The sequence below is a fragment of the Bufo bufo genome, chromosome 2 (assembly GCF_905171765.1).
Source record: "Bufo bufo chromosome 2, aBufBuf1.1, whole genome shotgun sequence".
Classification (NCBI taxonomy): Eukaryota; Metazoa; Chordata; class Amphibia; order Anura; family Bufonidae; genus Bufo; species Bufo bufo.
The window spans coordinates 651,940,954-651,961,192 of NC_053390.1; the positions used below are offsets into that span (position 1 = coordinate 651,940,954).

Here is a 20,239-nt window from a genome sequence, read left to right on the forward strand (position 1 = left end):
TGTGTATGTCAGACAGCTTGTAGGTGCTTTCTGAATTTCTGATTAGTCCACCACAGAAAAATTGGTTATCAGCACTATAGGCTGTTTGTTAGTAATTCTCTAAGATTTTCGATAGTCACCAATTCTTCAGTTAGTAAAATAATAAGCGATTCTTGATGTTATAACGCAATGTTAGACTTTATGAAAGAGTCATATGATTCTTATAACACAGTTCTTAAGTTTGTCAAATTGTAGAAATTCGGGAATTATTAGCTCTGGGTGGCGTCCCACCTATTATCGAGCTGCCTTATTCCCTTACCTCCAACCTCTGAGTGCGTTTTTTTCCTTTTGGTCGCCGTTCCTTCAGCGTCCCACGTGTTCAGCTTCTCCTTAGCTTCAATTAGGTGAAGAGTGGAACGGTGTCATTCCAGGAAGCTATTAAGCATAAGTCTTTATGTAGGACGGATCAGTCACTTGAGAGGTTAAAACGGAGGTAGAGTTGTAAGTGTCCTTGCGTACGCCAGAATGGTGGTAATGTGGGGTCCAGATTCCTCCCACATTACCACCATTCTGGCGTACGCAAGGACACTTACAACTCTACCTCCGTTTTAACCTCTCAAGTGACTGATCCGTCCTACATAAAGACTTATGCTTGATAGCTTCCTGGAATTATATAGTTATAGTAGTAGTAATAATAAAGTAATTTGCTTTGAGCAGTCCTCCAGATATTGAGTGCCATATCTTTATTTTTTACAATTTATTAACATCTTGGTGTTTTTGGAGTTAACACTTAGATAGTGAGCACCTTTTCTATCCTACGGATTGGTAGAGCCACCCCATTCTGTGAACAGTATCTCATCATCTATTCTGTTGGACAGATTACAGATAACAGGCAGTAATGTGATGTGTTGTTCAGCTCATGCATTGTGTGGCATTTGGATTTAGAATACAAGTTCTACTCCTATTATTATCATGATCTACAGATGAACTTCCTATTATTTTTCTCTCCTCTAGTTATCCAGATGTGTATCAAATATTTTCATGTCCCATTACTGATCCAGATGTGCAACTAGTAATGCCCAGCTCTGCTACTAATGCAGATTATTAGAACATTAGTAACAGGGCTGTGGCTTCCAGTCTGAAGAGAGAAATTGGGATTCAAGCAGTTGTTCAACACTGTCAGGTATCTGTGCTCTTCAATAAAAAAAACTAATGTAATATTTGAACATAAATTATTTTGACCACTTTGAATTATGCCTTAATTCTGTTTGTTAAAACCTATTTGAGCAGGGCAGCACAGTGGCTCAGTGGTTATAACAGGATTAGGGTCCATTCACACGTCCATGGTGTATTGCGGATCCGCAATACACCCGGCCGGCACCCCCCCATTGAACTGCCTATTCTTGTCCGCAATTGTAGACAAGAATAGGACAGGTCCTATTTTTTTGCGGAGCTGCGCTCCGGAAATACGGATGTGGAGAGCACATAGTGTGCTCTCCACATCCCGTTCTGCCCCATTGAGAATGAATGGGTCCGCACCCGTTCCGGATATTGCGGAACGGATGCGGACCCATCTGTGGACGTCTGAATGGAGCCTTAAGTCATAATTATAAGTGGTCAAAATAATTTATATTCAAATATTTTATTAGTTTTTTTTATTGAAGAGCACAGATACTTGACAGTGTTGAAGAACTGCTTGATCCCAATTTCTGCATGGAGTTTGTATGTTCTCCTCGTGTTTGCGTGGGTTTCCTCCGGGTTCTCCGGTTTCCTCCCACACTCCAAAGACCTACTGATAGGGACCTTAGATTGTGAGCCCCATTAGGGACAGAGTGCTGCGGAATATAGTAGCGCTATATAAGTGCATACAGATAGCAGCAATACCAGGACTTCCTGCCATTCTACTGCACCGGCATAAGATCACTATAAAATCTTTACAGAGGACTTGTTAGCAGGTCAAACCCATTAATTCGGGCACACTGCAGTGTCAGATAGGGCTAACCCTGCTGATTAAAACAATATGTTTTGTGAAAATTGCGGTGTTCAAGAAAACAAAAGACTCGTATTCTTTATGCAAATGAGGGCTTCAGTGCACTGAGGGGTGTGGCCTAGCCCCTCTGTGCACCTCAGATTTTTGGTGCCAACCCCTCCCCTCAATGCACTCACATAAGGAATACAAGCTTTTTTTTTTATCAGCAACTCTGCAATCGAGCAGGTATGTGGCACATCATAAGAGAATGGTGGCCGGAATAAAGGAATTTCACAGTATTATTTTTCTGGTTGCAATCCATTTTAATGTTTATGTAAGACGAGGAATATTTCTATATCCTGAAGCTGTAATAAAGACAACACAACGGTACGTTTGAGGATCTATACACTTGTTTTCTTGCACTATAAATCAGAGAAGTGTGCATTTTAATTGTTATTGCCTGTGCACTTTCTTTTATGGATACTTATAATGAGTATATGCATAATGCATACTAGAATATCTTCATTTAATACAGAACAATAGCATAGCAAGGTCTCCAGTTTATGTTCACATTGACCTTACTTTTTGAAATATATAATTAAACACAAAACAAACAATCTACTAGAAATAGATAAAAATGGAAATAATATCAATGATTTTAGTATTCGCTCCCATAAGCTACATAGGAATAGAACAGAGCTCATATTAATGTGGAGCTTGATGGAATCAAGTTTTAAGCTGGAGACCTATGAAAATGAACTAATAAGAAAGATAGGTACCTTATTTTTTGCCCCATAAGACGCATTTTCCCCCCAAAAGTGGGGGGAAAATGCCCCTGCGTCTTATGTGGCGAATACTAATGAGTGTCTCCACTATGGAAGCGCTCATTATTACAGGAGGACCACGAAGCAATGAAGGCTCTGTACTCACCGCTTCCTGGTCCTCAGCTGTGTTGTGGCTGTGCACAGCGTGAGGGCGCTCTGTGACCCCACCTTGTGCGCGTCAGATCACAGCACAGCCAACGGAGGAGGAGGAAGAAGAGCGCTGGAGCAGAGGAGCGCCGGCGTCCAGAGCAGGAGAGGTGTTTTTTTTATTTTATAAAACATGAGGCAATATGGGGCTGCCTGGGGGGTGATCTGAGGCAATATGGGGCTGCATGGGGGGTGATCTGAGGCAATATGGGGCTGCCTGGGGGGTGATCTGAGGCAATATGGGGCTGCCTGGGGGGTGATCTAAGGCAATATGGGGCTGCCTGGGGGGTGATCTGAGGCAATATGGGGCTGCCTGGGGGGTGATCTGAGGCATTATGGGGCTGCCTGGGGGGTGATCTGAGGCAATTTGGGGCTGCCTGGGGGGTGATCTGAGGCAATATGGGGCTGCCTGGGGGGTGATCTGAGGCAATATGGGGCTGATCTGAGGCAATATGGGGCTGCTGGGGGCTGATCTGAAGCAATATGGGGCTGCCTGGGGGCTGATCTGAGGCAATATGGGGCTGCTGGGGGCTGATCTGAAGCAATATGGGGCTGCCTGGGGGATGATCTGAGGCAATATGGGTCTGCCTGAGGGGTGATCTGAAGCAATATGGGGCTGCTGGGGAATGATCTGAAGCAATATGGGGCTGCTGGGGGCTGATCTGAGGCAATGGGGGCTAACATGAGAGGCAATGGGGGCTAACATGAGAGGCAATGGGGGCTAACATGAGAGGCAATGGGGGCTAACATGAGAGGCAATGGGGGCTAACATGAGAGGCAATGGGGGCTAACATGAGAGGCAATGGGGGCTAACATGAGAGGCAATGGGGGCTAACATGAGAGGCAATGGGGGCTAACATGAGAGGCAATGGGGGCTAACATGAGAGGCAATGGGGGCTGCTGGGGCTAATATAAGGCAATGGGGACTGATATGAGACTGCTGGGGGCTGATGAAAGGCATATGGGGGCTGATGAGAGGCATATGGGGGGCTGAGAGGCATATGGGGGCTGATGAGAGGCATGGGGCTCTTAGCTGAGGTCTGATTGGGGTTCATTTACATTGGGGTCTGAGCTAAGGTCTGATTGGGGGTCTGACCTGAGGTCTAATGAAAAATAGCGGCACATTTAGACTTGCAGATGATTGGGAACGAGCGTTCGAAGGAACATTCATAATCTTCCCGAATATCGGACTGTGTAAATCCACCTTAATTTACAAACCAACATAACCAACAGACAGACGACATTGCCGCAATAAAGTTTACCAGTAATCTTTATATAGAGACACAGTACAGCAGGCAATATTAGTCCAAGTTCACATCACCATTTATGATCCATGAGAAGAACAGAGAAAACAAAACAAAACAAAAACTATTGTGTCATTTTGACCATCAATTTTTATCAGTTATGATCTGTTTGTGTCACTTCCATCAGAGAACTGTTATTTTTGACAGAAGAAAAGGTCAGGCATGTAGGACTTTTTTTCCTGTCAAAAATAACTAATTTCTGATGGAAGGGACACAAACAGATCATAACTGATGGTAAAAATAATCAGTTTTTTTTCTGTTCTTCTGACGGACCAGAAGAATGGAAAGCTAAACAGCAATGTGTACCCCGTCTCAGGAAACTTTGCACAATGGTATGATTCAGGTTTCCTCCAGCACTCTTAGGCTGAATTCACACGTCCGTGGAACACTGTCCGTGAGATACCGGACTGGCATCCTGCTTAGTGCAGGAGCGCACGGCGTCATTTGTTGCTATGATGCCGTGCGCTTCGTGCCACCGCTGCTGTACAGTAATACACTCGTATAGATCATACCAGTGTATTATTGTACTGCAGCGGCGGCACAAAGCACACGGCGTCATAGCAACCAATGACGCCGTGCGCTCCTGCACTAAGCAGGATGCCAGTCCGGTATCTCACGGACTGTGTTTCTCGGACGTGTGAATTCAGCTTTAGGCTACTTTTAAACTAGCATTAATGTTTTCCGGTATTGAGATCCATTATAGGGACTCAATACCGGAAAAAAACGCTTCCATTTTGTCCCCATTCATTGTCAATGGGGACAAAACGTAACTGAACAGAACGGAATGCTCCAAAATGCATTCCGTTCTCATACCGGAGAGCATACCGCAGCATGTGGATCCGTTTTCTCTGACACAATAACGAACAGATCCGACCCCCAATGGCTTTCAATGGAGTTCATGACGCATCCGTCTTGGCTATGTTAAAGATAATACAACCGGATCCGTTTATAACGGATGCAGACGGTTGTATTATCAGTAACGGAAGCGTTTTTTCTAAACCCTTCCGGATCCAGCAAAAACGCTAGTGTGAAAGTAGTCTTAGTAAAATTTAGGCAGTGTGTGCAATGAGTGTAAATCCCATATGGTTATCCTGCTCTACAACAACATTGCTCCCCACTTGCTGTTCAAGTCATCCCCTAATAGACAATTGTGGGTCCATCAAAGATTACCTGGTTTGAGGAAGACCAAAATTCGTGCCAATTCCAACTCTGGGGAGACAATGAACGACCTTTTTCACAGTAGATTGGTCGGGAAAGTTGAACATGACAGACACTGTATATAAATGGACACAAAAAAATTTAAAAGTCACGCTGTCTAAAACGCCTATCTTAATAAATATGCCTCAATGTTACTGGCGATAATATCTATATTTTTAAGGGTCGGTGCTGTGGCATGCTACACTTAAGAATTTTTCCACTGATAAAATATAACAGTATTATCTACAATGAAAAACATGTGAATAATCAGTGGAACAGAGTTCCAGCAGTTTTAGTAAATATACCATATTCCCAATTATTTTCACACTCTACTAAAGGTGTAGAGTTCCCTTCTGCCGGTCTTCTGGTTCCGGCAAAAGTTAAGATCAATAACCTATCAATCCACTGGATGCTCCATCCAACATGTGGGGCTCTTCCTTCTCCATCGCAGTGATGTCTGTCTTCAGAAATACACAGTCAAGTCACATTATTTTGACCACCGGGTAATATGCAGAGTAACCACCATGTGTAGCACAGACACCAGCTAGATGGGCTGTGAGTGACTCCATAAAAGGTCCTGGTAGGTTTTCACAGGTATGTGACTGCAGTGCATCCCACAGCTGCTGGAGGGTGCATGGGGAGGATCCATGACGATCAAGGTGGTCCCACAAATGCTCAATTGGGGTCAAGTCTGAGGAATTAGGGGACCAGAGTACTACTTATAAGTCTTGGTCATGCTCTTTCAACCAATGTCAGACATTTCTAGTCGTGTGACATGTCAAATTGTCTTGAAATCCAATTCACCTCAGGGAAGACAATCAGCATGTAGGGGTGTACCTGATCTGCAAGGATAGATTCACACTCAAATCAGTTGAAAGTGCCTTCAACATGGATGAGTGAGACCAGAGAATGTCACATAACCATTCCCCAGAACATAATGCTGCCAACACCAGCTTGTGATCTTCCAGCAATGGTGGTTACAGGGTGTTTGTTTTCGGATGTTTCTCGCCTGACATGCCAAAATCCTTCCATACATCAAAGTTCATTGTTGGGGATCCGGCACCCTGACCCCCACCGATCAGCTGGTCTGTATCGCTCTATTGCCATAACTACAAAGCAATGTAAACATTGGAGTGTACAGCGCTCGTCACTGTAGCACTGCTCGCATTGAAGTCAATGGAAGCAGTAGATAGGCCAGCAAATAAAAAACGCTGGTCACCCCCTTTAAGTTCATCACTGTCTATATACAGATGTATTTCAGTAAGTACTGTAGATGTGACTGCAAATAACATAGTATTCCTTGCTATGTGTATTTTTCTACCTAAAAGCATTACTTTCTTGAGTCCTTTTTTTCTGAGATTCTTTTTAACTTATGAAATATCCTCTGGATAGGTCATCAGTATCTGACTGGTAGGGGTCAGACACCCGGGACATCCGCCAACCAGTGCTCGCAGTAGCGCCACGGCCTTCTCCCAGCTTTGCCTAGGCTATGTGATGTCACATTCATCTGTCACGTAGCCTAGGCGCAGCTCAGCCCCACTGAAGTAAATGGGGCTGAGTTGCGATACCAAGCATAGTCACTATAGAATGTACGGCGCAGTGCCTGGTGAGTGGAGAGAATACTGTGGCACTACTGTGAGTGCCACTGCCTTCTCAAACAGATGATCTGTGGGGGTCCACGGTGTTGGCCCTCCACCAATCAGATACTGATGACCTACCCAGAGGATAGGTCATCAGTATAAAAGTCTCAGAAAACCCCTTTAATAATGTTATTTATGGGACTGGGAAACAATCTGTTCTTCCCACATTTGTGAACACTACATGTACTTCCTCTGCTATACTTCGCATGCACTGTGGAGCAGATGTTTATAACTGTGGAACATATTCTATATACATGCAATAGGAAGTGATAACTCAATTTTATTATGTAAATTCTGATTGTTTACCAAGACCAAATCCGTGTGCTCAAATACAACTCCACTACTTCATTAAATTAAATGATTGAGCGTGCCTAAATGTATGCAAAATGCCCTTCATGAGAAAATAAACTGGTCACTGCCTGGACATGAACACTGACTTCACTATCAGGCTGCTCTGACAACAAGTCTGATAGCATATACAGTACATCCATGAATATTGCTGTACCCAAGTACAGCAGTATATAATTCCACTGTATACTTACCTCGGTTTGCCATGAATAGCTCCAGAGCTGTATTTTGCAGGAGATAACGTCGTGAAAATATGGCGCGAATCTCTGTGAAAAGCCATTTTCCATGAACTCCCTCTGTGTAGTTGAGAATCTAAAAAAATAAAAATAAATCAGTACAAACTCTTAAACTTGTGTTATTTAAGAGGATTTGCCTACATGATCTAATAGTTCAAATTTATTCCATTCATTCATTTCATTGTAACTGAAAAAGTCAGTCAGATCACTGACACAACAAGTCCAGTAGCTCAGACTTATTAATACTGATATTTATTCCATTCAACTTAAAGAGTCACTGTACTTTCACACAAATTCACTTCATTTAATAGAGAATAGTGTAAATAGCTAATTTCTAAATCACTATTTAAAAGATACACCTGCATCCACCTGAAAAGAAGCTGTAAAGTCATGCCCATTAGGGGTCTCACTTCCACTGCCTGTTGTCAGGCAAGAGCTGTCTCTATCAACAGAGGCTCAGAAGACGAAGACGTGGAAGTGGTGGCGTGTCAGAGCTAGCCGAGATCATGAGCCTGATAAAAGAACTGCTTTTACACTGCTTCTAAAGATTATAGGAGCAGTCTTCCTTTTTGTAAGTGTAATTTCTCCCTCCTTATCTGTTCTGTGAAACACAGTGGGAAGTAAGGGAAAGGAAGTCACAGCTGTACTGGCAGATTTCACAAAAGGGATACACTCCATCTTCTGAGTGAAATGCATCTACCTGTGCAACTGAAATAGGGAATAATATGGCTGAAAAAGACTTTAGGCAAGGCTAATAAATATCTGTTCCTTCACAGGTATGATAGTACAAAAGAAACATTATTATTATTTTTTAATAACTCAGGTACATTTTAAGGATATACCCACATGGAATATAACCTGGCATGCTAAAAATTAGAAATCTAAAACAGCAGGCCAATATTCACTGCAGGTTTCTGCCATAGTATTTGGATAAGATTCTGTACATCTCATCCACTTTACTGGTACAGTAATACGGTATTTTGTGATCACAATTCTGCCACATATGTTAAAGCAGGCATTAAGTATCTACTTATGTAAAATTAATTATTCTTACAGAAATGGTCCTTGCAGTAGCACATCCACTGCCACCACTCAAGTCTCATTTATTCTACTCTTTTGTGTATACAGCACCTATACGGATCTATATGCTTCTATGGTGTAGTCTAATTCTGCAGTTGAATTCCTATATATGCAGTTACAATGATAAGGAAAATCATCACAATGTATAGTCCAGCTTTGTGAAAATGGTTCCAGTGTATGGTGGACCAAAATCCATGCTGATGGCACCATATATAGATAATACAGATCTTCACTCAGTTATGCTGGTTAGAACATTTATTGCTAACAAGCAACCTGTGCCAAAATGGCTTAAGAGAGGGATTTTAAAAAAATTTGATCATAAAACCTTCCTTAAAATCCTGCAACCTGGTCTCTTCGTTTAGCTAGCCTGAAAGGGACCATACATAGGGACAGTAAGGCTTCATGCACACAGCCATGTCCATATTTTGGTCCACAAACGGATAACCAAAATACGGATACCTTCTATGTGCATTTCATATTTTTTGCACTCCCAAAACTATTGTCATCCCCAATATGGACAGGAATAAGACATGATCTATAATTTGAGGAACGGTCCCACCGATCTTTAAAAAAATACAGATGTGTGGATGGCTCCACAGAAATTATTTGATCAGAGTGCTATCCAGAAAAAACGTGCACTAAAATATGGTCCTGTGCATGAGGCCTAAAAGGGAAAATATATATATATATATATATATATATATATATATATACATACACACACACACACACACACACACACACACAGCAGGTTTTTATATTTAAAGCAACATAGTGACAGCACAATGGACTATGTTTATCACAGTATTTTAGTGGAAAAAGCACTGATCACAAGCGACTTCAACATAATTGTTGTCCTATCAAAACAGATTAGCTTGAAGAGAGGTCTCGCTCCACCATCACCCTCGTCTAGAGCAGCACTTCAAAGTCTCTTGAGTTCAATTAAAACTGGATTAGATGTAAGACTGCCTTATGTAGGACAGCATCGTAAGTAGAGGTCCCCGGTTACCATGATCATCCACCCTCACGCATCAGCTCAAGTATAACAGCTGTAATGTAGACCTAGAAATGATGACACAGCGCTATAGTCATGGAAGGCTAATGGTTTCTACTTAGAGCTCCCATGGAAAAGAATTGCTTGTATGTGATGGGAAAACTACTCTTTAGTCTCTAATATCTTTGTAATATAACAACTTGCAATCTGCTAGAAACACAGCCAAATGTTCATGGGTAATGTATTATTAACTGTAATCTGGAAACATTTTTATTAACCCCATTTCCATACTTGGTACTCCCAGGGCCTTAGGAACTCAAAGGCACCTTTGACATTCTATTACATTGAGAAGATAAAAATTGAGAGTCCTCAGTCGTTCCCTTTTAATGGCTAATTGAATAGATGATTCGATAGATGATCAATTCAGTTAGCCATTAAAAGGCATCAACCACTGAGGACTTGCTTTTTATCTTCTCTATCTCCCGGCTAACACAGGACACAGATTTTCTTTCCTATTACAAAGAGATGATTTTGCAGGCACTGCCCTGGTAGGTGAACCACTGTAAAGCCTCCTTCACATGTCATTGTTCCACGGACATGTGCTGTACGTGTTCTCCACGGACAGCACACGACCCCATTCATTTTAATCTGTGCACTCCATGTTTTAGCACGGTCCGTGGGTCCGTGATTTTAGCACGGAAGCATGCTCTATTTTGTCCGTTCACGGATCCATCACGCCCATTATAGTCTGAGGGTCCGTGAAAGCCACGGATGCAACACGGATGCCATCCGTGTTGCATCTGTGTTTCACGGATCATTATGGCGAGATGCTTTGAAAATTATTTTTCAGATGTGCAGGGTCAGTGAAACACAGATGGCATACGGACAGCAAAAAACAGACACATGGACCCAACACGGATCCTTCACGGATGCATCACTGACCACCTTTTCAAGGATTTGAGCACAAACACATGAATGAGGCTTAATACACAGCTGTACTCCGTGTGGAGAAAACACACAACAGTTAACCCATCCAGTGCCGTCATCAAGCAATGATCGCTGACTCCGGTTGGCATCATTAAAGAGACAGCCTCACATCTGACTAAGGTTCTGAAGGAACTATTTTTTTGGGTTAGCACTTTAAAAATGAAATTCATGAATTTAAAACGTCACAAATGTGTTCCCCAAAATGGTACATGCAGTGGAAACTACAACCTGCCTATTACTGTTGTATCAACGGCAGAAATAAAAGAAAATAAAAAGTTTAGTTACTGAATGCCACAATGAAAAGTAATAAAAATGACACGTTCTCTCCAAGACTAAAAATGACTTGACTGCAATAAGCATTTAACCTGATTCTGGGCACCCAAGGTCCTGGATGGAAGCTCCATTTCTAAGGCTGGGTTCACATAACGTTTTTGCCATGCGTTTAATGTATTAAAAAATAAAAATAAAAATACATTAATGGATGTCTCAGACGGATGCCGTACAGTGGCATTCGTTCACCATAGATTGTAAAAAAAACTAACAAAAAAAACAACACATATATGGTAACGTATACTTTTTTACAGACTCCTGCAGAATAGAAAAGCATGGTGTGCTACGATTTTGTATCCTTTTTTCCCCCCCTAACGTATACGTTAAATGAATGGAACAAAATGTGATGTGAATCCACCCTAACACAGGTAGAGAGCTCCCTATCTCTGTATGCAATGTGCTAGAAGGGGAATCGTCATCTTGCTCAGAGAAGGGGCTTGGCTTAGCTACTGCAATGTATCTACCTCTGTTTTTCGCAACATATTTTTGCAATTAAAGGGGGTTCTCTGGGATAATTATATATTTGAGGGGCTCTCACCAATCAGCTGTTCTGCAGTAGCTCCGGAAATTGTCGCTGGAAAAACACAGCTGGGTATGCAGCGCTACTCCTGCATGGAACTGTGCTGTGCTGGCTTCTATTTCTGCAGAACTGAATAGAGGAGGTGACGGGAGTCAGACGCTGCTGATCTGATACTGATGACCTACCCTAAGGATAGACCATCAATATAAAAATCCAAGAGAACTCCTTTAACAACGAGGTTTATAAAAGGCCACAGCATGTGAGGAACATTGTAGAAGCAAACTAGGATCAAGTGAATCATCCATTGTCATCAAAACCCTGTCGTCCTAAAGTCACCTTTACAAGCGCCATCGATCAGGGCAATGATCGGGAAGGAATACTTGTTCCTGATAACTGCCTATGTAAAAGTGCCGCTGATCACCTGATGAATGAGCAAAAAATCCGGTGAAGGCATCGCGGATGCAGACACCAAAATCGTTGTTTCTGGGTAGCAGACTATGTGTAAACAGCGATCTGCCACCCAATAATAAACCCCTATGGGACAAGCAATCTCAGTGACTTATTGCCATACAGCAAAGGCAAATGCTGCAAGTAAATGCTGCTCTCACCTCCACTCACGATTTGGCTCAATCCCAAAAATTACCTGCACAGTCAACCCATTTATAGAGCGCTCAAGAGTCAGTCCACATCTCGTTTTAGTGTATACAGTGGGCGTATAAAATGTATTCATTCTTTGCCATACTCATATGTTTCTCTCATGTACACTTTTCGATATGACAGTCCACATTCCATTTAAAAACACATGTGTTGTCACAGGGTCATGATTATTTTTCACATGTGGTCAGAAAACCTATACCTATCTGCAATATGCAGGAATAGTCCTTACACTTGCATACATAGTCCAGTGAACCCAATAGAAGGAAAAGTATACGCCAGGAATATGTCTTTGTAAAGTTACAAAAAGCATAGTAGTTTACGCTTTTATCAACTTTATAAATAAAACAGGAAGAAGATGTGAGCACACCACAACGGATACACAGAGTACACTATTTGTGCATGCGCCAAGTTCATGGGAATCACTTTTAATCGTGCAAAAATGTGCACATCATACATAAAAATAAAAAAAGACAAAAAAACTTTGAGGACCTTTCATCTGTTTTACTTATAGGAGCTAAATATCTGTACTTGCGGGGAACCCGCTGATGCTGACACATTTTTCATATATATTTTTTTAACATCGCCCCTACGCCCCGCGATGTGATTGGACCACGCTACAGCAAGGGAGAAGGAGACACCCATTGAGAAACCCTGGCATCTCCTCCTCCCTGTACTGATGCTCACTATTAGCATACTGAGCACGAAAACTTCAGGAGGGAGCAATGTTTAAAATAAAAAATAAAACCGGGTGGCAGCATCAGTAGGGGGTACCCCGCAAGTACAGGTATTTAGCTTCTATAAGTAAAACAGATGAAAAGTCCTCTTTAACATAACAGGGATGTGGAACATCCAATAACAAGGCAAATGGAAAAACTGCTATTGGATGGTACAGTATATGAACCTGAAGATGGCTAGCACTTTGCAGGAGAGGGTCTAATGCAAAATGCAAAAGCGCTACTGCACGTAGGATGCAACACTTCTTTAAACTGGTAAAAATGGCCTAAAAATATTTTTATAATATTTTAATTTATTGTTTTTTATTGCTTTACTAGCAAAAAAGTCCTCAGAGATTCAGACCTTTCCATGGCGCGTCACACCACAGGGCATACAGAATCTGCACACTGTAGCCATATATGTGGTTTAAGGATTCTGATTTGCACATGTGCTGCAGTGAGCACTTAACTGTCTGCTGAAACCACTGCATAGCACAGGATACCCTTAACCGATGTGCTATACCAGGTTGTAGCAGAGCAAGGACAGGCAGGAGCCGAGATGTGCTATACAAGGATAACCTGCACCTATGTCCTATACCAGGCTTTAGCAGAGGACAGGGAGGAGCTCTGGTGTGTGCTATACAAGGTATCCTGCACCTATGTACTATACCAGGCTTTAGCAGAGGACAGGGAGGAGCTCTGGTGTGTGCTATACAAGGTATCCTGCACCTATGTACTATACCAGGCTTTAGCAGAGGACAGGGAGGAGCAGAGATGTGCTATACAAAGTATCCTGCAACTATGTGCTATACCAGGCTTTATCAGAGGACAGGGAGGAGCAGTGGTGTGTGCTATACAAGGTATCCTGCACCTATGTACTATACCAGGCTTTAGCAGACCGAGGACAGACAGGAGCCAAGATGTGCTATACAAAGTATCCTGCATCTATGTACTATACCAGGCTTTATCAGAGGACAGGGAGGAGCAGAGATGTGCTATACAAAGTATCCTGCAACTATGTACTATACCAGGCTTTATCAGAGGACAGGGAGGAGCTGTGGGGTGTGCTATACAAGGTATCCTGCAACTATGTACTATACCAGGCTTTATCAGAGGACAGGGAGGAGCTGTGGGGTGTGCTATACAAGGTATCCTGCACCTATGTACTATACCAGGCTTTAGCAGAGGACAGGGAGGAGCTGTGGGGTGTGCTATACAAGGTATCCTGCACCTATGTACTATACCAGGCTTTAGTAGACCGAGGACAGGCAGGAGCAGAGATGTGCTATACAAAGTAACCTGCATCTATGTGCTATACCAGGCTTTATCAGAGGACAGGGAGGAGCTGTGGGGTGTGCTATACAAGGTATCCTGCAACTATGTACTATACCAGGCTTTATCAGAGGATAGCGAGGAGCTGTGGGGTGTGCTATACAAGGTATCCTGCACCTATGTACTATACCAGGCTTTATCAGAGGACAGGGAGGAGCTGTGTGGTGTGCTATTCAAGGTATCCTGCACCTATGTACTATACCAGGCTTTATCAGAGGACAGGGAGGAGAAGAGATGTGCTATACAAAGTATCCTGCAACTATGTACTATACCAGGCTTTATCAGAGGACAGGGAGGAGCTGTGGGGTGTGCTATACAAGGTATCCTGCAACTAAGTCCTATACCAGGCTTTATCAGAGGACAGGGAGGAGCTGTGGGGTGTGCTATACAAGGTATCCTGCACCTATGTACTATACCAGGCTTTAGCAGACCGAGGACAGGCAGGAGCAGAGATGTGCTATACAAAGTAACCTGCATCTATGTGCTATAACAGGCTTTAGCAGAGAGAGGACAGGTAGAAGCATTGGTGTGTGCTACTGCCAGTACAATGCTCACTGCAGTGCATATTATAGGGATCAGAATCCGTACACTGCATACATGGATATGGTATGGATTTGCTATGCATTGCAATGACAAGTGCTACAGAAAAACCCGAACTTCGGGGGTCTGTTTTGCAAGTAAAACATTAAAACTAACAAAATATATTACAAAATTATTTTTAGGACACTTAACAGTTTAGAAAACGTCATAGGATTAAGCTGACTGCATCTAAAAAAAACAACAACACAAAACCGGCAGAAACAGATATGAGGAAAAATACATTGCTTGAGACCTGGCATCAAATATTAATGGAAAATGGCTGTTCAAAATTATAACTGAAACAACAACAAAAAAATCATTAATTGTGTGTAACAATAAATTCAGTGACACCACAGTTAATGGTGTATAGATCTGGGATGCTATTATTGAGTATGTAACGTGGACTGCTTGGAAGTATGCAACATCTGATGTCTTCTCTCCCGATTACCGGAGGAGATGATAACGCTCCAGCAAATCATGTATCAGCTCATTTTATCTTATCACTGTGGGGCCGGGTGACAATGAAGTTCATATTTCACTAGATCCTATTGAAGACTGGGAAAATTACTTGACCTCTTGACCTGAAATTTCACAAGAGGACAGAAATGCTTCTTCTGCAAGGCAATGCAATTTTTCAGGTGTCAACCTTTAGACTGGTTTTAAAAATTAATTTCATTTATATTAACCAATGGTATTGATATTTTTTTAGCACGCCAGTTGATACATGAAGCAGAGAATGGCAAATTGATGTAGCCTTAGATGGGCAAAAGTATTTCTTTGAACGCTTATGTGGCAAGACAGATTTACAGCAAAGCAAAATTCCTATTTCATTGCGTAATATTTGTGCTGGATGAAGGCACCTAGAAACTCAAGTCTGTAAATATTTCAAACTGACTTAACTTGCTGCTTTGTTTCAAATCTTGATAAACTTTAAGATACTAATGGAGTGAAAAAATGCAATAAGCCAACAGAAACCCACAAATGAAAGCCATACCAAGAGAAGAGCCCAACAAGCAGAGCATTACAGTGGGCTCTTAACATGCAAGAGTGGGACGCACATGGCTACCATGACCTGTACCTAACATGAATAGACAATGAAAATATACATTTTCCACCAGCTTGTTCATTGACAGTCCACCATTATTAAAACGTCAGTTTCACAGTTCTCCTATTATGGTCAATTTTTTTTTTTGCCTGTATACACAAAAGTATACCGGCCTGGATGTACCGCAAAGTCTGCAGATCCAAACTCACAAACATGGCCCCAGTGCTGTAACACAGTTAAAGCAATATGGATGCAGTCTTCTACCTCCAGATGCCTTGTGCAATAAACGGTGGTACAAGACTGCATACTTATCTGGTTCATAAACTATACAAAAGCTGTGATGAAGCCTGTACAGCTATGAGACAAAAGAATTGTGCAATTTGTATTATGGTACATAGTGTGATTAATATCCATCATTACGTTCCGTGAAGAGCTGCTGATCTCACCCATAGTCCTACACCAACCTAATACCATGGCACAAGCAGTAAAGGTTACATGTTAAATCATAGTTAATCATGGCGGAGCCTATTCTCCACTGGGTTTTGTGTAACGAGCATTACTATTACTATTCTCATAACAGTGCTACAATATTCACTGATCAGACCAAGAAAAATCTGATATATTGATGTATATAATGGTAATGATTTCTAGAAATTATTATATGGACTCAAATACTGGTAACATCCTCAAACCCATAAATAATATAACCCAGAAAGGAAATAAATTAAACTCCTGTTCCTCATGTTACTACTGAAAAAGTCTAGGACTGGTGTAAAACGATTCCAGAAGTTCCTCACAAATTTGGGTATAAATCATCAGATACTTCTGTCCTCATATACTACCCCTCACAGAGGGTGGTTACGACTTAGCCTGGATGGTTTTCCAAAATAAATACCATAAATCTCTCTATAGGCTTCTAGTCTTAGAACTGCATAAGACATCTAAACACAATATAACCCAATGCATTGATACAATCAATTACCATTCATGGGTTTCATTCATTCCCATTGCTACAGGTGTATAAAATCCAGCACCTGACCATGCAGTCTGTTTTCACAAACATGTGAAAGAAATGTCTCGTTCTAAAGAGATCTCTGAATTCAAGCACGGTAATGTAAAAAGATACCACCGTTATGACAAATTTGTAAAATGTCTTCTCTCCTAGATATTCCATGCCCTATTGTAAGTGATATTATTACAAATTAGAAGCGTTCACTAACTACAGCTACTCGACCACAAAGTCACAGACCATGCAAAGTTACAGAGCTGGGTCGCAGAGTCCTGAGCACAAATACTGTGCTGTGGGATAATGCTATGGTATTTTTTCCTAGAGTTGTCCTAGGCTCCTTAGTTCCAGTGATGGGAAATCTTCAGTAGAGAGGATGGACAGGGCATACTGTGGTAATGGAGACTGCATACAAGTGCTGCTGCTCATTAGCCACATCGCCAACTTACTCTCTGTTCTTTATATCTCCTCATGAACTCCAGTCCTACAGATATTCAGCTGAAGATCTTGTAAGCTATATTCAGCATCTTAATCCCTAACGAGTAGGAGAGGAGGACGAGGCAGCTCTTTAGCTCAATGTTCTGAAGTACCGTATTTTTCGCCCTATAAGACGCACTTTTCCCCCCCCTTGAAAAAGCTAACGCGAAACGTGCATTGGGGAGTGGACTGGTGGTGGTCGTGTGTGGTATACAAGGCTGGTTGGTCAGTATTTTCTATGTGCCTACTACATTTTGCTGTCTCTTTGCTTCAGTCAGCCCTTGTGGTGTGTATTATCACCCACATGTTTAAGTGTCTGCTGTATATATATGCATATGAGTTTTTGTTACCATGTATTTTTGAGCCATAGTGGTTTGGTTGAACAAACCTTTTTACTAGTGACCAATCATAATTATTGCACTTGCACTTTTCACACAGATACCAACAGCCCACCATCGGTCCTCTTGGTTTTTAACATTTTAAATGTACTGTGACCTGTGTTAAATGTTTTTTTGTGACTTGTGCCAATTATGTCTTTTTGTGATTCTCAATAAAATTATGCTATTTTGTGATTACTTCAGTACTATATGTGTTTTTGTATATAATTGACCCATTACCTTTGGTTGGCTTTCATAATTATACATATGTTCGATCCAGCACTGAGCAGCCTGTACTTACGATCATAGCAGGTAGGAGGCAGGGCGGGCGGGCACTGGCAGCGTAACTTCCTACGTCACGTGCCTGCTCCGCCCACTTTATGAATGAAGCAGGCGGCGCAGGCACGTGACGTAGGAAGTAACGCTGCCAGTGCCCCCCTGCCCGCCCGCCCGGCCTCCTGCCTCCAGCCTGCTATGATCGTAAGTACAGGCTGCTCAGTGCGGGATCGAACATATCTATAGTTAACCATTGCCTGCCTGCAGTTACAGTAGATACCATTAGTCATTCACAGTGGCTGACACTGTTATGCGGGGGATCTGTGGATGTCAAATAGCATAAGATGCTATTTATCTGTCATCCACAGATCCCCGCCATAGCAGTGTCATGCCATCCACAGATCCCCGCCATAGCAGTGTCATGCCATCCACAGATCCCCACCATAGCAGTGCCATGCCATCCACAGACGCCCCCATAGCAGTGCCATGCCATCCACAGACGCCCCCATAGCAGTGCCATGCCATCCACAGACGCCCCCATAGCAGTGCCATGCCAGCCACAGACGCCCTCATAACAGTGCCAGCCACAGACGCCCCCATAACAGTGCCAGCCACAGACGCCCCCATAACAGTGCCAGCCACAGACGCCCCCATAACAGTGCCAGCCACAGACGCCCCCATAACAGTGCCAGCCACAGACGCCCCCATAACAGTGCCAGCCACAGACGCCCCCATAACAGTGCCAGCCACAGACGCCCCCATAACAGTGCCAGCCACAGACGCCCCCATAACAGTGCCAGCCACAGACGCCCCCATAACAGTGCCAGCCACAGACGCCCCCATAACAGTGCCAGCCACAGACGCCCCCATAACAGTGCCAGCCACAGGCTACCATTAGTTCAAAGCCCACCAAAAGCACACCTTTTGGTTCTAAATATTTTTTTCTTATTTTCCTCCTCAAAAGCCTAGGTGCGTCTTATGGGCCGATGCGTCTTATAGGGCGAAAAATACAGTAACTGGTCCTGCTGTATGATTAGGACAGGTTTTGCGTGTACTAATCGGATGGCGGTCATTTTATTTCTCCTAATCACTGCTCTCTAGAGAAAAAGAGCCATTATAACTAATAACAGGTACTTGGAAATGTATTTAAAATAAAGTAGTATTTGAGTATTTTCTTTTTCTTATTTCCCGGAGAACCCCTTTAATTAATGCTAAGAGCATCAGATCTTTACGTACCCAATTGGCGGCCAAAAGGAGGGCTTGGGTGGCCCTCTGGGCATCCAACCACTGGGAAACTTCCCGATCGTGTCTATAGCAAGTCCGCCTATGCATGCATGGCCATCCCTTTATCCATTCTGTACCTGGATGAAGCGGCCACCTCAAAAGACAGGTCGGAAGAAACTTACTCTAGAAATAAGTGTGAGCCCCAGAGGTGGGACCTGCATCCTGTGTATATTCCATAAATGCGTAAGGTGGAAATACCCTTTTAGCCAACATGAGCCTAACTGATACAAATAAATGTATCTAATGAATATTGATTTTTAAATCTCAGTCTAAATGCTTCCGAGTTATACCACTGCAAAAAAGGTGCACTCTCTAGAACCTTATGAGTCCTAATAATTGTATTGTTATACAAGCAACACTAAAAATATTAACTTAAGAAAACCCCAACTACCCCTGAAAGCAGAATTCAACAGACGTGGAAGCACTGACGGATGCTGCACTGCGCAGTGTTCATTATTTGCACCTCCTTATCTCAGATACCACTTCATTTTACAGAGAATGTAATAATAAAACCCTCATCTATTATCCTCTTACTCATCTAGTCAAGTGGAAATGGTTAATAACATGCTACAAATTGAACTTCAATCACCTAATTTCCTTTTTTCTTTTTATAAGCAATCTACATTATAATATTACCTGGAAATATAATTTGTTTTACAGGCAAGCGGGTGCCGTATTTATGGAGGCTAGGGACATTAAGTGTTCTGAGCCCAAGTATTAAATATATCCAATGTTTCCTTTATCTGTAGTGCTAAAACATGATCTCATTTTATTACAGTGCAATAATACAAGGGGCTTATCTTGGCGAACACAGGGCCATCAAGTCAGCCTAATAGTAGGCATTATACAATAGGTCATTTATCTTGTTTTCAAATTTTTGGTTGAAATGGTTAGTTTATGAATTGGTACATTATTGTGGATGAAATTGCTGCCTATTT

General features: G+C 42.3%; 1 protein-coding gene across 1 annotated transcript in view; it reads right to left on the reverse strand.

The window, feature by feature from the left end:
- LRBA (LPS responsive beige-like anchor protein) overlaps positions 1 to 20,239 on the reverse strand; it is a 640,201-nt gene that overhangs the window by 186,366 nt on the left and 433,596 nt on the right. Inside the window, exons 40-41 of the mRNA XM_040418535.1 lie at positions 7,603 to 7,720; positions 5,394 to 5,496 (exon numbers count right to left, since the gene is read on the reverse strand). Coding sequence (XP_040274469.1) covers positions 5,394 to 5,496; positions 7,603 to 7,720 — 221 coding nt within the window. The remainder of the gene's footprint in view (positions 1 to 5,393; positions 5,497 to 7,602; positions 7,721 to 20,239) is intronic.